Source organism: Mauremys mutica, chromosome 8, assembly GCF_020497125.1.
Source record: "Mauremys mutica isolate MM-2020 ecotype Southern chromosome 8, ASM2049712v1, whole genome shotgun sequence".
NCBI lineage: Eukaryota > Metazoa > Chordata > Testudines > Geoemydidae > Mauremys > Mauremys mutica.
Window position 1 is genome coordinate 5,924,465 of NC_059079.1, and position 15,273 is coordinate 5,939,737.

The 15,273-nt window shown below is 51.7% G+C and overlaps 1 protein-coding gene across 6 annotated transcripts in view; it reads right to left on the bottom strand.

Moving 5' to 3' along the window:
- MOB3C (MOB kinase activator 3C) overlaps positions 1 to 15,273 on the bottom strand; it is a 54,907-nt gene that overhangs the window by 15,394 nt on the left and 24,240 nt on the right. For 4 of the 6 annotated variants that reach the window (XM_045028946.1, XM_045028943.1, XM_045028947.1 and 1 more), the window contains exon 3: positions 546 to 748. The exons of 1 other annotated variant lie outside the window; for it this stretch is intronic. In XM_045028946.1, the coding sequence (XP_044884881.1) occupies positions 546 to 748 (203 nt within the window). Of the gene's footprint in view, positions 1 to 545; positions 749 to 10,888; positions 11,583 to 15,273 lie in introns of those variants that run through there. One more of the 6 variants, XM_045028949.1, reaches the window with a different exon arrangement.

Consider the following 15,273-nt stretch of genomic DNA (forward strand, 5'->3'; position numbering starts at 1 on the left):
AAGGCCCCCAGCCAGGGGTCAGGGCCCTGTTAAACGAGGCGTTGTACAATCAGAGACCCTGTCCCAGGAGGGCTCACAAGCTTGGATATGGACAACAGGTGAATAAACAGACATGCAAGCATGGGTGAGGGCAAGGCAACAGTATGGAGAGGTGTGTTTGCACAGGTTAGGAGCCAGGGCGGTCTCAGTAGCCACATGGTCACCAACCCAATTGATACCAGGAGGTATTTTTTGGGTGCTGTGGTGGAGGCAGGGTTTAAGGAATGACTTAAAAAGAGGATCAGGTGGTGGTTTGGTGAGTTCTTTCTAAGCATAAGGGAAAAAGCATGGAGGTGCTCATGGGAAAAAATGGAGAAGAGGGTGATCAAGGTAGGTACTGCTGGCAGTACATCAATGTGAAAATAATACATTGGAAACGAAGAGCAGGGTTCAATGGCAAAGGGCCATTAAGGTGAGGACAAGGATTTTGTTGGGGGAATAGGCCTCGTGCTCTCTCTCTGCAGAGAGGTGAATTTCACCCCCATGTGAAGTAAGCAACTTCTTACCAAAGGCTCCAGCTCCCGGTGGTCAATGAGGCTGAACTCTTTGATGAAGTAGTAAAAGTGCTTGTAGCAGGTGTTGACATGGGCCTCGGCGCCCATGCTGATGATACTATCGAAGTGATGGATGTAGACGTGGACGAAGACTCGGAAGAGGCGGGTGAGGATCTTGGTACACACCTGCTGGAAGTTCTTGGGGAAGGGGACCCCTGCAAGGTGGAAGCAAAAGCCATTTTCAGCATTTAAGCATTTGACAGTTTCCAAACAAGTAACATTTAAAAGGCTTGATACATCATCATCACAGTAACAATATGGAGCAGTCCACCTCACTATTTATTGCAATGACGAGCGTCATTTTACCATTTCCTGGCACTTCTCCCATCCGCTTGCAGTGTCCAACTGTTGTCTCTAATCCAACCCTTAAGCATATTTGCGAGTCTTTACAAGAACAAGGTCTAGTTTTATGCCCTGTGAGAAGCTCCACGGAAGTCACTGGGAAGACCCACCGTGGCTTTTGGATCAGGACCACAGTTAAGAGCTGTTCAAGAAACAGAATATTTCTTTTGTGGGAAGTTTTGAAATGACTTTTCATTCTGAATCGGAATTAAATGTCAAAAGGAGCCAAAAATGTTGTTATGTGAAAAAAGACCCAAAGAGGGTTTGTAATTGGAAAGATCAACATGGCAAATTACCACATTTTAGACGCAAACAAAAATTTTACAAAATGTCGACGCGAAATGTTTTGGCTTCGTTTTCAAGTGGCCATTCAAAATGCAGGTCTTTGTTTTGATTCTCCCAACTGGGAAATTTCATCCAATCAACATTTTTCCAGCAGAAAATTCCAATCTTGGCAAAGCCACGTTTTCCAATGGGAACGTTTTTCAGTAAAAAAAAAAAAATGCCGCCAACTCCACCCACAGGGCATAAAGTTAAGCATGTGCGTAAGTGCTTGCCGGCTCGGGGTCTTAGACTGTAATTTCTTTAGCCCAGTGGCTGTCTTTTCATGGAAGGTGTGCACAATGCCTAGCACAATGGAGCCTTGAGCCCTGATTGGACCCCATAGGTGCTACTGTAATACAAATAATTATCAGTAACAATAACAACCATCAAAGCTCTTAACAGACATTAGCTAATGAATCCTCCCAAATTCCTATGAGAGGCGCGCGTTATTAAAGCTGGCTGCATGCTTTAAAATGACAATAGTTTGTTGTCCAGCCACCTTTTCATCAGGCTGTTGGAGTCTTCCACTGACTGGATCAAGCCCTTGATTTGATCAAGTAAAAGCCCTAAATATTTGAGATGAGCAGCTCACCTGGAGGCAGAGCTGCTGTTCCCGCGTACAGAGGGAAGACAGAACATCATGGCCCCGGCGGACTAAGATCAGGCTGGAAAACAACGAAGCAGCAGCCAGCAACGCTCCCCTTAATAAAGAGGCTCCATCACGGTCAGTGATGTTTAACGAGTGTGTGTTTTCGGCATTACCACTGGGAAATACCCTCTGCTCTCCAGGGGGTCTTCAGAGATGCATGGTGTTCATAACACTACCAAGGACTCAGCAAGGGGCTGTTGTGAAGGAAGCAGCGAATGCTGCAGCTCTGTGTTTGTGACCTAGTGTTGGTTACGCATCCTGCTTCCCTGATCCCTTTTCCGACCAAAACAAGAAGCAAGGAAGAAACTTGATCCAACTGGCCAGTTTTAGTTTATGCTGCAAACCACCAGTGGGGCGCTGCTTATAAAATCGGAGCACATTGTAAAAGCAGGTTGCGGGGCTGGGGTGGGAAATAAACTCTGTTTCCCAGAGCTAGTATTGTCAGAGGACTAGAGTCTTTGCTCTGGCTGAGTTTACACTTGGGGCAGGACCAAGGGGAGTGGGAAAGGTAGCTTTACACCACTCTGGGTTCCAGGGCTGGCCAGGAACCAGTTCAGACTTATGAGTGCCTTAGAGCAGCCTCGGGGCTGCTCTAACTTACATCTGGCTGCCAACAGCTCTGAGGGCACATTCCAGCAGCTGGGTACCACTGGGGTGTAGAGACAATCTGGCCGCACCCCTTTCTCCATGAGAATACCTAATGCACCGGGGCAAGGGAGATGCCACCCAGCTATGTCACCAAAGAATTCTCTCTGGGCAAGGGGCAATTTAGAGAGGGCAGATTCTCAAGTGCTTTGTGACACCAAGCCAGCGATCGGTAGGGAATGGAAGTTCCCTGTTCAGACCAGGAGATGGAGGAGTTCACTACTGAGAACGCAGAGACGCTGTCTTCCCAGCCAGAGTCACCTCCTGTGGGCTCACTCCCAACCTTCTCTTTAAAAGATCACATGGCCAAGAATTGATATTGCTCTGCCATCGCTTTCTACAAGACTGTTCTTCCACTGATCACTATGCCTGTGCTAGTTCCGTGGAGCTCAATGCCCAGCCCTCTGGAGGGATGAATGCCCAACGAGACAAAAACGGGGGGAAAAAATGTTTGCATGAACTCCCATGCGCCAAATTCATCAGCTCCAGTTACCACAGCCCAAGACTGATAGGCTATTCCACATTTCTGCCACATGGTGTCACAGTGTTATGATTCCCCAGGAACACACACACAAGCCCACACATGCCCATGTGGCACTGGAGTGGGTATTGCCTTTGATTTGGAGTGTGCGGGGGACGTTGACAGGCAGCTGGGGTGAATAAGGCAGAAAGGTTTCCAAGTGATCAGACACGGTGACATCAGGCAGTTCGGACAAACCGGATTTGGCAGAGACCCCTGAGCACGGGCTTGACGTTCAGCTAACTGAACGTGAATCTCCACGTCACGCTCTCCTCTGACATGTCAGTATGTTGTCCGTTCTCATCCACCGCTACATCCCATCACACGGCTGCATAAGCTGCCACATCAGCCTTTATAAGATCTGAAGAACGATACCCCATCCTAGGGAGAGGGCTCATCATCATAATACAAAATTTGCTATCCCAGCCCATCGAGTCCAGATTCCTGCTGCCACCCTGCTTTGGATGAAAGGGAAAGTAAGCACAACACACCAGTGAATGGGAGGTAGTAATTCCTTCCTGACCCCCAAGATGGCCAGGAAATGACCTGAAGCATGGATATGTCATTCTAGAATCTTAGCTTCGCCCGGCAATTGCACCAGATATAGGAGAAAGTATATCCCCATCATGCTCAGAAGCAAGTCTTAACACAGACCGTGCCAAAGTATTTAAAAAGAAAGAGGCACTCTGTCTGTTTGTGGTACGCAGGGCCTACTCAGCATGGTGGCCTGCAAGATGATTAAAAAGCCTTCCTCTGGGCAGGAAGTGGGGTGGAAATCTGATAAGCTTCCACCCCTCTCTCTTTATGTGCTGCTGTGAATTTTCAAAGCCCTGAAGGCTTCTTAGCACCCTGCTGCTCCTACCCGCAGCTCAGCATCGGAAAGCGGCAAGTTCCAAAGCAACAGGGGCCAACCTCGCCTCTTTTCTCCCACCAGCAAGGAGCTGGGGGAAACTGAATTTCCCCTTGCCCTGAATCTAAATTGGATGGATGTTCTTTCGGATACCGAGCCAGTGCCCTGGCAGCCACTGCACCCCGGTGAGACCAAAACACCAACACCAGGCATGTTCCACGTTGAGCCACATCTCCTCTAACCCTTATGGAGCTGCATAAATAACTCGCCTGTCTGCTCCTCGAGCCATCCTCTTAACCGAGCTGCTCCCTAGAATGATGGAGCGTCGTTTGCCACGGGGGCAGGGACATCTGGAGCTAAATGAGCCTCCCTCTCTCTCCATCCTCATTAGAAGAAAGAGGAGCCTTCCCGGTAGAAGACAAGGGGACGATTTCTCGAGCCAGAGGCACACAGGGCCATTCAGCTATAACAAATCCGGTGTCAGGCAGGCTTGCGTGATGCTTAACAGGCTTTCCCTTCAGCTGATCTTCGCTGCACGGATAAAATTGCCTCACTGACGGCTCATTAGCCATCGCTGAGACATTAAACTCCTTCCCCAGCTCCAATCAGACCCTTCTGAAAAAGAGCTAAACTGGCTTCCAGAGATTCCCAGAGCACCGACCCTGCCCTTCCAGACACTCAGCTTTAAATCACGACTGAGGACACTGGAGCGGGGGAATGAGGTTGGCTGTCAATGAGGAACGGGGTTGCTTATTGGAGAGGCATCACGTTATGGAGCAGAGCAGTAATGGGCCCCCTCTTATCTCGCCCAGTGAGGCCCCGATCTTGGTTGTGACCTCTAGGTGCAAATGTAAATAACAGCAATCCATTATTATAATTCCAGCCACAAAGACGGTGACTAATTCTAAAATCCAGGCCTGCTGCTTTTGTCACTGTGTTAACCAGAGTCCTGATACAGAACAAAACCTTCTGAATGGTTGCCCTATCACAGTTAAAATGACACACGATGGTGCTGCCATAATCCTACGTGATAGGATTTGTTTTGACTAGAGTGAGCAACTCAGGGCTACTCTACCCAAGAAAATGAATCCAAATGAACTTTTAAAAGGGATTTATTAAACCACAATAAATCCCTGTGTGGACACTGATACAGAATTAAGGTTGCCTTAATTTAATTCGCTTTGGAGGACAAGCCCTCAGATATAGTGACTTTGATTCCAAAACACTTTCCAAACTTCACAACGTAACTGGACAATCTACACTAGAAGAATCATGTTCCCCTCTACAGAAACGCAGCCATATCTGAGGTGGAGCTTAGCAACGGCTTAGCAGCACTCAGGAACACTACAACAATAAGTGAGGCCACGGAGTGAAGAGAACTGTATCCATCGGAAACCCTGGGAAGGATACAAGTACTCAGAATTTAATTACCTTAATTGATATTTGGCCAGGACCCTGGTGTTAGGAGCGACTTGCAGCCATACAATGGTTTAGCACCTTAATTTTAACTTTACTGGGACGTTTTACTTGAAACCTCCCTAGGGTTGTGCTTTAAACGCTCAAGGAGATGTGTTTGCCACACACTGCACTGATTGCTTCAAAACACAGAAACCATGTGGGACAATGTGGGGAAAGACATTAAAATGAGAGAAATCCAAACGCATACACAATTATGGAAACAGAATTCTAAGCACTCTTTGTATCTTCCTTGCCAGGAGTCTGCCTATGTACCACTAGTGCCAGCTAACTGCATTCTTTCATTACTAATCAGTCCCATGAAATTGTAGAAAGGACTAATTCACGTCAACAGTATTAATACAATGAATTATTATTAATTAATTATTATGATTATTAAATCCCGTTTTGGCAGCTTATTGTTAACAGAACGGCCCCTTCCTCTTTAAGTCTTTTATTTTTAAAAACCACTTCAAATTAATGGCAGGACAGCAGCTGCAAACTATACATGGTGTTAATTTTGGAAGGAGATGGGAAAAGACAAAAAAAAAAACCCTCCTTGTTTTCTCAGCTGGCTGGTTTTACAATCGCATCACGCTGCGTCCAAATGGGTTTTTTCCCCCTTTATTATTGGGAAAGTATCCAATAGTTTTGTTTTGCTACTTGTGTTCTTTGGGAAAGGGCACGGAAGGCCCAGATTGTGTTTAGAAAGAAAGACCTTCACATAGATGCTTAACTATGAACAAAGCTTGTTAGTTTCACCGACAGAATTTAAAAGGGTGCTCAGCGCTCTTTTACAAGCTTTAGGCCTGATCGACGCAGGTTTTGTGCTGGCGTCACTATGTCGGTGAAGGGTCTGATTTTCTATGGATACAGTTGGATCAGTACAACCCCTAGTCTGGCCGCAGTTAGACCAATGTAAAGGTCCTGCTACCAGTATAGCTTATTCCTCTTCCCATAAAGGAACGAGTCATTCCAGCATGAGGCTCTTTATACTGGTATAACCGCCTCCACATTAGGGTAGTTGTACAGCTTTAACAATATTGGCATAGTACATCAGTACAAGGTGTGTGTGTGTGTGTGTGTGTAGCCAAGTCTTGAGCCTTTAAACTGATCCCACCACCACTGGCCTTAGTAATCCAAGCTTCTACATAACATAATTCTGTGAGGCCTACAAACACCTCCACAAGGGTTAGGCAGCTGAGAGTGACCAGATGTCCTGATTTTATAGGGACAGTCCCGATTTTTGGGTCTTTTTCTTTATAGGCTCCTATTACCCCCCACCCCTGTCCCGATTTGTCACATTTGCTGCCTGGTCACCCTAAGGCAGCTGGCATGCGGATACCCCGGCCCCTACTGTCTCATTGTTCCTGTCTGTCTGCATCCATCTGTTGCCTCTTGTCTTACTCTTGGATTATAAACTCTTTGGGGGGGAGGGGAGTGTGTCTTTTTGTTCAGTTTGTACAGGCCCTAGCACAATTGGATCCTGTTCCATGAACTGTGCTCATAGGTGCTACCACAATGCAAACGATACTAATTCCTGTGTGTGAATGTCTCACAGCACTGTGTGACAGCAACCATCTCTGGGACAGGAAGCCACCCGTGAGCGGGCACAGCAGATCAGCCAGGCCTCAGTCTAGCAACGCCTCAGCCTTGCTCAGCATTCCCCTCAGACCCACAGAAAAGCTCCTCCGCTGGGATAAGATACGAGCTGAGCAGTGGGCGGTAAAGTCCTTCCCGGCTACCAGAGGCGCAAGGTCTCCTCGCGGAAGATAACAGAAGGGTCACATGCACTGATCACCACCCCTCCGCAGCCTCGCTCCTTTGACACTGCTGCTGAGGGGCAAACCCTGCCTGTGCTTCCGCAGCCCCTGAGGGCACCCCGGCAGCAGGAGGGGTGTGGGGCCCCTGGCCGAGTGGATCTGAGCTCCGGCGGGTGCTCCCCACCCACCAACAACCAGGGGACCCACTGCTATGTGGATTTTCCTCTCTGCCCCTCACCAAGCGGCCGGTGGAGGTAGCGTCTGGGGAGCTGCTCCCCTGACTTAGTGGGGGGGAGGCTATTTCCCGGATTCATCCTACACATTAGCCTCTGGGGCTATACTGATCGGATGGGGCAATGTCCCCGTTTCCCCTCAGGGACTCCAATCAGTGTGGTTCCTGCATCCCCCATTGCAGAGCCACCCCCCCACCCCTCCCAGCATGGTGGCACCAACCATTCTGCATTCTCTTTAGGTGGAAGTGCTGGCCCAGGGCATACCTGCAGGTCAACCCATGGCAAGGTGCCCCCTCGTCAAGATCTTGCTCGTGGTTGGGAAGCTTGGCCTGACGGGAGTTGGCCCTTGGTGCTCAGAGGGCTGGGCTGTAACGGTACCATCCCGTCCCGCGCACGGGGCGGTGCTGCAGAGAAGTGAAGGAGCTGGGAGCCCAAGTCACAATTCCTCACCTGCTCCCCCTTGCACTGGAGAGGGAGTAAGTTAATTCCTCCCTTTTAATGGAGTAGCGCATCCCCCTGCCATGCACCCCATCAGTTAAACTGGTCAGGGACTAAGGACGAGTGGTGGAGCTCAGGCCTTTCACAATCCATGTCCCCCCACACCCACACCCAGCAGCCACTCAGATACATAACTCCTGCTCTCCCCTCTCCAGGCTGGAGTCTCACTCTCAGCAAGGCCGAGGAAGGGGAAGAGACCTTAGTTCCCTACCTGGGCACGGCAGGGCTGCGACAGTCTAACCCACCATAACTGCACCCGCAAATCCAGGGCCAGATTCGGCTACGCTCACTGACGCTGAACAGACCCTTTCCTCCATGGGAGCCAGTGGGACTGCTCAGAGAGCGAGGGCCTAAGGGTAGCAAAATCTGGCCCTTTGAAAGTCTAGGGCTGCCATACAGACTCAGAGTCTGAGCTCCCCAGCGACCTGTCCTAGCTGCTACAGCGCTAACATGAACAGCCAGATCCTGCACTAGTGTATATCCGCGCAGCTCCACTCAAGCCAAAGCAGCTCTGCAGATGGACATCAGCTGAGTACCCGGCCCTAAAAACCAAATGAGTCAATGAAACCTTGAGCCAACCCTCCGGGCTAATTTCCATCTGCTTTCCCCCAGCCAGGAGGAACAATTTTCCACCCCCAGCTGCACAGAGTGCGTTGCTTTGTGGAGCAGCAAATCTCTTTCCTGCCTGTCAATACAGCCGCCTGACTAGCCTGCTGAACTGCGCCCTGCCTCGGCGTTTGTGATTTTTGGAGGACTCGGACGGCAGAGGAGAACCGCAAACAACGTTTCTGAGAAAAGCTCCGTTTGTCAGCGGTCGGTCAGCCCTTGCCAGAGAGCAGGAGAGATTACGCGCCCGTGGGGAGTTCCACTGCACATGGCAATATCACGCGGGGAAGGGAAGCATGCGGGACCAACATGAGAGAGAATGAGACACCAGCACCCACCTCCTCTAGTCAGTATCCGCCTCAGCTCAGAGCGTTGCCTGAGCGAGTAGAATCCATAAGGATGGAGCCCCATGACAATAACGCTGCCACGGGAATCATACGACATGTCAAATCTTCGTGGGACTCCACCGTTCAGCTGCCCAGGCGCTGAGTCCAAAGAGGAATTTCTGGAGTGGGGCTTAATTCTCTGTAGCCAGTGATTCATGGGATGAGTTTTGCCCTTCTGTCTGCATGTGATTTACCCTCAAACAGAGGCGGCTCTACTCCTTCGTTGTCCTGAATCGCAGGAACGTTTTACAGTCCGGGGGCCGTTTGCAAACTAGTCACTCTGTGTGTTAAGAAGCAAGAAGAAGAATTGGGGAGGGCGGGGGGAAGTGCACCCAGCTCTGGGAAGGTGAGTGGAGAATGGGGGACCCTGCTGTTGGGGAACGGTGGGAACCCCTGGTGTGCAGGGAGGGAGGAAGGTAGGCCCACACAGCCCCTCTCAATGGAGGGAAGAGGGTAATAAGGGTTCACGCAGCGCCCCTGCTGGGAAAGGGAATGGACAGCATGGGGTGTGCACACAGCCGCTGGTATGGGGGTGGGGGAGAATGGGGGACATTGCAAGGAGGGGGGTACACAGAACCCCTGGCAGAGGGGAGATGGGGGGCACTGCAAGGAGAGGGGGTGGCCACAGGGAGCCTGTGGAGGGGGCAGAAATGGAGGGATGCAAAGAGCCCCGGGCTGTGCGACGAGCTCAGCCTACACAAACGACAAGGGATACAACCCCTAGTTACTTTAACCAGGAGACGGCGAAGAGGTGACGATCACAGTCTCCAGGCACCTCCCCAGGGAACAGGCCGCCGATAACAGACAGCTCATTAACGCAGCAGGGGAAAACCCGGTAACCAGACCCACTGGTGGAGAGCGGCCGCCAGACGAATTCAGACTAGGAATCGGGTGCAAATATTTAAGCGTGAGGGGAATTAACCATTGTAACAGCTCACGTCGGGCTGTGATGGGTTCTCCCTCACTTGACGTCTTTAAGCCAAAACTGGTTTCTTTCTGGATGCTCCGCTATAGCTGTCAGGCCCCAGGGGTCTCAACTCCCAACAGGGACCCGGATTTCATCACACTCCAATCCTCCACTGGCGGCTCAGTCAGCAGCTGGGACGGGGCCCGTGAAGCCCAACCAGGGCACAAGCCCCACCCCTCTGCTCTGATTGGACAAGCTCCTGATTGGGCTGCAGCCCCTATTTAAGCCAGAGAAGGAACGAGGAGGTTGTCTGTCTAGTTCAGTCTGCCATGAACCACTGGTCTGCTGTTTGCCTGGTCCTGCCTTCTGATCCTGACCTCCCGGTGTCTGGAGTCTTGGTAACTGACTCATGATCCCGGCCCTCTGGTTCGTCTATGGTGTTCCAAGCAGGCCTGATTTCTGGTAGTTGGCTCCTGGACCCTCGGGCCGCTCCTAATGCTAACCCTAAAGCCAATCCACTGGCCCCGATATGCTCCAACAGAAGCGATGGGCTTGATGCAGGCATTTTTGCAGATTTTATGGCCTGTGTGATAGAGGAGGTCAGGCTAGATGATCGTGATTGTCCCTCCTGGCTTTAACATCTCTGAAGTCTGCAGATTCCCCCCGCCCCAATTTTTGACAAGCTGTAGTCTCAGCCTTCCCTCCACACCCCCTTGATCCATTCCCAGTGTATCCCTCAGCCCTACAAGGTCTGGTTCTTTGCAGAACACATTGAGCATCTTCTTTTGTTTATGTGCTTTCATTCCCTCGACTGGCTCCACGGCCCCGGCCTTGTCACTCTCACCCAAACTCGTTCTACTGTTGAGTTCATAAAAAGGAAGAGCCCTCATAAGAAACAAATAAATGTGGCATTTCCCTTTCGCACAGGCAGCTCCATCTTCTGAAATGCCAAAGCTACAAAGTGATTAACCTCAGCTCGTCAGAGTAATTAACTGGGGAAGTATTGACAATGGCGTGTGACTGTGAAAGGCTCCATCCTTTCAGCGTATGTCTCCTCTGCAATTAGACACCTGCGGCTGGCCCGTGCCAGCTGACTCAGGCTTGAGCTAAGGGGCTGTTTAAGTCCAGTGGTTTTTTTTTTACTCCATCGTCTGTTGCTGGTCTTCCTGGGGCTGCTGAATACAGCCGTTTGGCCTTTTGGGCAGCACTTCCCAACTGCACATTGGGGACTAGCTCTCTCTCCGAACATGCTCCCCTGCACTCAGGACAGGAGATGTCTTCACACTTGTCCCAGCACTGATTGATACAGTCTCGGCAGAAGTTATGGCCACAGTTTGTAATCACCGGGTCTGTAAAGTAATCCCGACAGACCGAGCAAATAAATTCATCCAGGAGCCGTTTCACAGTTTCGGGCTCAACAGCAGCCATGGCTGCTCCAGCAGAGACAAATGTTTTGCAGGCATCACAGTAAGTCCAGTGTTGTCCCACCTCACAGGGCTCAATGGATACGGACCCATATTTTCTTACTCTCAGCCAGAAAGAACGTCCACAAACCACCACAGCCAGTTCCTCGGCTCTGTTTGTGAGGCTCCGGAGAGGGGTTCTGAATGTGAGAACATTGTGTCTCTTCCTGGAGGTCTGTCAATAACTCTCCCTGAACCCCAGCGGATTTCTGCAGAATGGCATATGCTTCTGCGGCACTGACTAGGACACGGTGGTGCAGGTGGAAAATAGCTGGCAACTGGACCACTGAAAAAAACCCAGGAACGGTCCAGTACAGAGTGGTTCTGGGATGACTGTCACAGGAAAAGCTTTTGGGAAGCAAAAAAAATAAGTGGTCAGAGAAGCTGGTTGAGAAAACCCTAATGAAATGTATCATCGGAATTGGCCAATTCACGTAGATAGAACTGTTTTGCAGAGATAATTTGATGAAGCTATGGTGGAACATAGACAGGGCTGCTACAGAGCCCCGTCTGCCAGGCAGGATCCTGTCGGATGACCCACCTGGCTCCTCGGTAGCCCGCCTGGCAGACTGACGGAGCTAAGACCCCAGGAGCCTGGCTGCTCGGGTTCATTGCTCCCCCTATGTTTCCAGCATCTGTGGCTGCAGCGGGGGCAGCCAGGTGGGCTGCCCCAGGGTTGGGGACCCCAGGACTTTGTCTTTCCACTGAGAATTTTGATGTTTTTGACTTTCATTTTGAATCAGAACAAAAACCGAATTTTTAAAACTACCAAGATCAGCCACAAAACTCGATGACCAGCTTTAACCTGCCTTGCAACAGACCCGCTCTGGCCCAACACCCTCCTGCACTCCCAAAATAAAATACAAGAACCTGAAACTGTAAGTCACCCAGCAACCCTACCACCAAGCAGAGTTTTAGCCCCAAGAAGAGAGATGTGCCAGAGACGCCCTGTAGTCCATTAGAGACTTCGCTGCTGCTACCGAGCTCACGCAGAAGCCACACAGATGACGAACAAAAGCTAGCTAGATATTTTGCGATAAAGGAAGAGCTGGAGAGCCCAGCTGAAGGTTTGCGATAATGGGAGCTGAAAGTTAGGCTCCTAAATCCACATTTAGGCATCTAAATAAACAGCCTGATTGTTCGAAAGGCCAAGCACCCAGGGCTGGAAGGCACTGCTGGCTGATCAGCACTTCTGAACGTCAGGTTACCAGAGCCTGTGATGGCAGCAGTCAGGTCTAGCGGCTGGAGTAGAAGTCAGTCGGCAGGGTAAGGAGACCAGACACAGAGCTGGGTTAGCTGGAGTAAGGCAAGGCTGGATCCAGAGCGGGATGAGGCTGAGAACAAGCAGGCCCGGTACTAACCACAGGGGGTGAATGCTTCCAGCAGCCGTTAGCCTAATGCTGCCGCTGGGCTTAAGAAGACGCCCGTTGGCAAGGGCGGCAGGTATCAAAGGTCGGGGCAGGCTAAGCCTCCTCTAACCCAGGCTGTGGCCCTACCCATGCGCCGCCCTGAGGCCCTGTCCCCCGCTCTGCCCCAGAGCAGCGAGGACTCAGCTCTGGCCAGGGGCCTGGAGCTTGGCGGGGGCCAGGGGTGGCTTTGGCGGACCAGTGGCCCGGGGCTCAGGCAGCTGCTCCAGCCCGCCAGCAGCTTGGGGGTTGTGCTGCTGCTCGGGCCAGCTGATGGCCTCGCTGACGGTAGGGCTGCCAACCCTCCTGGTTTCACTGGGAGTCTAGCGGAATCGGGCTCTATCTCCCAGAGGCCACTGAAGCCAAACCAGGAGATTTTACGCCGCTAACAGTCCGGCGGTGCAGCGGGGCTAAGGCAGGCTCCCTGCCTGCTCTGGCCCTGCGCCATGGTTGGGACATCCCTGCAGCCTCTGCAGGGGAGGGCAGTGGTCTATGCGTGCTGCTCACGCCCCGAGCACCGACTCCGCAGTTCCCATTGGCCGGGAACTGTGGCCAATGGGAGCTGCGGGGGCAGTGCCTACAGGCAGGAGCAGCATGCGGAGCCCTGTGGCCCCCCTCCCAGGGGCCTCAGGGACATGCTGGCTGCTTCCGGGAGCAGCGCGCGGAGCACCCTGGCCCCCCTTACCTTGAGTAGCTCCTCAGACAGTAGCACAGTGGGGCTAAGGCCAGCTCCGTCCCCACGGCTCCATTGGCCACAGTTCCCGGCCCATGGGAGCTGCGGAGTCAGCATTTGGGGAGCGCACATGGCAGGGATGTGCCAGCCACTTCTGGGAGCAGTGCAGGGTCAGGGCAGGCAGGGGGCCTGCCTTAGCCCCACTGCGCCGCTGACCAGGAGCTGCCCGGGGTAAGCCTGCCTGGCTGGCCCCTGCACCCCTCAGCTCCTCCTGCACCCCAACCCCCTCTCCCAGCCCTGAGCCTCCTCCAGCACCCCAACTCCCTCCCAGAGCTTGCACCCTGCACTCTCTCCTGCACCCCAGCACCCTGCCCCAGGCTCAGCCCAGAACCCACACTCCGAACCCCTCGGCCCCAGCCCAGTATAGGCCAATGGAGATTCTCCTTTCACTCAGGGGGCTGTACTGGGCGAGCAGGAGACCCTCAGTTCTCTCTGCTACCCTCACTTTACCCCCTTGGCAACAGTAGCATTGTCCAAGCGCCAGAGAGCTCAGCAATCCCAAACAGCAGTCGAGAGGTTCAAGCTGCGAGGGCTTTTATCCCCTCATTCAGGGAAGCAGCAGGAGCAGCTGCCTCCAGAACATCCAAACAACAGCCAGGGGCATCTAGACGAGCATTTTTAGCTGGAGGGAGAGATCAGCTGTTCCCTCTGACACAGAACTCTCTCTATTTAAAGTGTTGATCAATCCCAGGTTAGGCCGAATCACATGTAGCTCGGTTGTGTGTGAATATGAGGCGGTGCTATGATTCAACAATGAATGCAAGCTAGTCCTCCAGTGCTATCCCACAATCCTCCAGAATCTTCTCAAAAGGTAGCCCATCTTATCCTCTGCCTAGCCTCTTCAGCCAAACAGTGATCCTGGCTGGGAGCCACCTGCCAGTTAATATTGTCCTGCACCATCACTTCACAGAATCATAGAATATCACGGTTAGAAGGGACCTCAGGAGGTCATCTAGTCCAACCCCCTGCTCAAAGCAGGACCAATCCCCAACTAAATCATCCCAGCCAGGGCTTTGTAATGCCGGGCCTTAAAAACCTCTAAGGAAGGGGATTCAACCACCTCCCTAGGTAACCCATTCCAGTGCTTCACCACCGTCCTAGTGAAATAGTGTTTCCTAATATCCAACCTAGCCCTCCTGCCCTGCAACTTGAGACCATTGCTTCTTGTTCTGTCATCTGCCACCACTGAGATCAGTCTAGATCCATCCTCTTTGGAACCCCCTTTCAGGTAGTTGAAAGCAGCTATCAAATCCCCCTTCATTCTTCTCTTCTGCAGACTAAACAATCCCAGTCAGTTCCCTCAGCCTCTCCTCATAAGTCATGTGCTCCAGCCCCCTAATCATTTTTGTTGCCCTCCACTGGACCCTTTCCATTTTTTCCACATCCTTCTTGTAGTGTCAGTTTGGGCCTTTCCTTCCATAATCCTCCAGGTGGCAAACAAGTTCCCCCAGCATGCTCTGTGACATTGCACCCAGCACGCCAGAGTTTGCAGCAGTGCTGAGACTCATTGGATGCATGCTCAGAAACCAAAGTGCCCAACACATGGGAGTGCAAGGCCAGCTGAGAGGCACAGCCACTGTCCACGCATATGCATTGAGCCTGGATGCACCGCCTTGCATTAGCGTGCATTGCGTTAAGTTACCAAGACAGGCTCCATCAATTTAAGCATCTGCCAGTCGTGCCCCTAAAGTGTGGAACAGTCTCCCAAATGAAGAAATGGAAGCCCCATCAGTTAAGTCATTGGGAATCGGACTGGAGAATATGAGGATGTCACTGGAGCTGTGCCACTCAACACCAGCTGAGGATTTCGTTCAATAATCCCGCACTGGTCTTTTCCATCCCAGATTCCTATGGCTTTCCCACCAAGGTAACTAAAATAGGAACCCTCAACTGCAGTGAC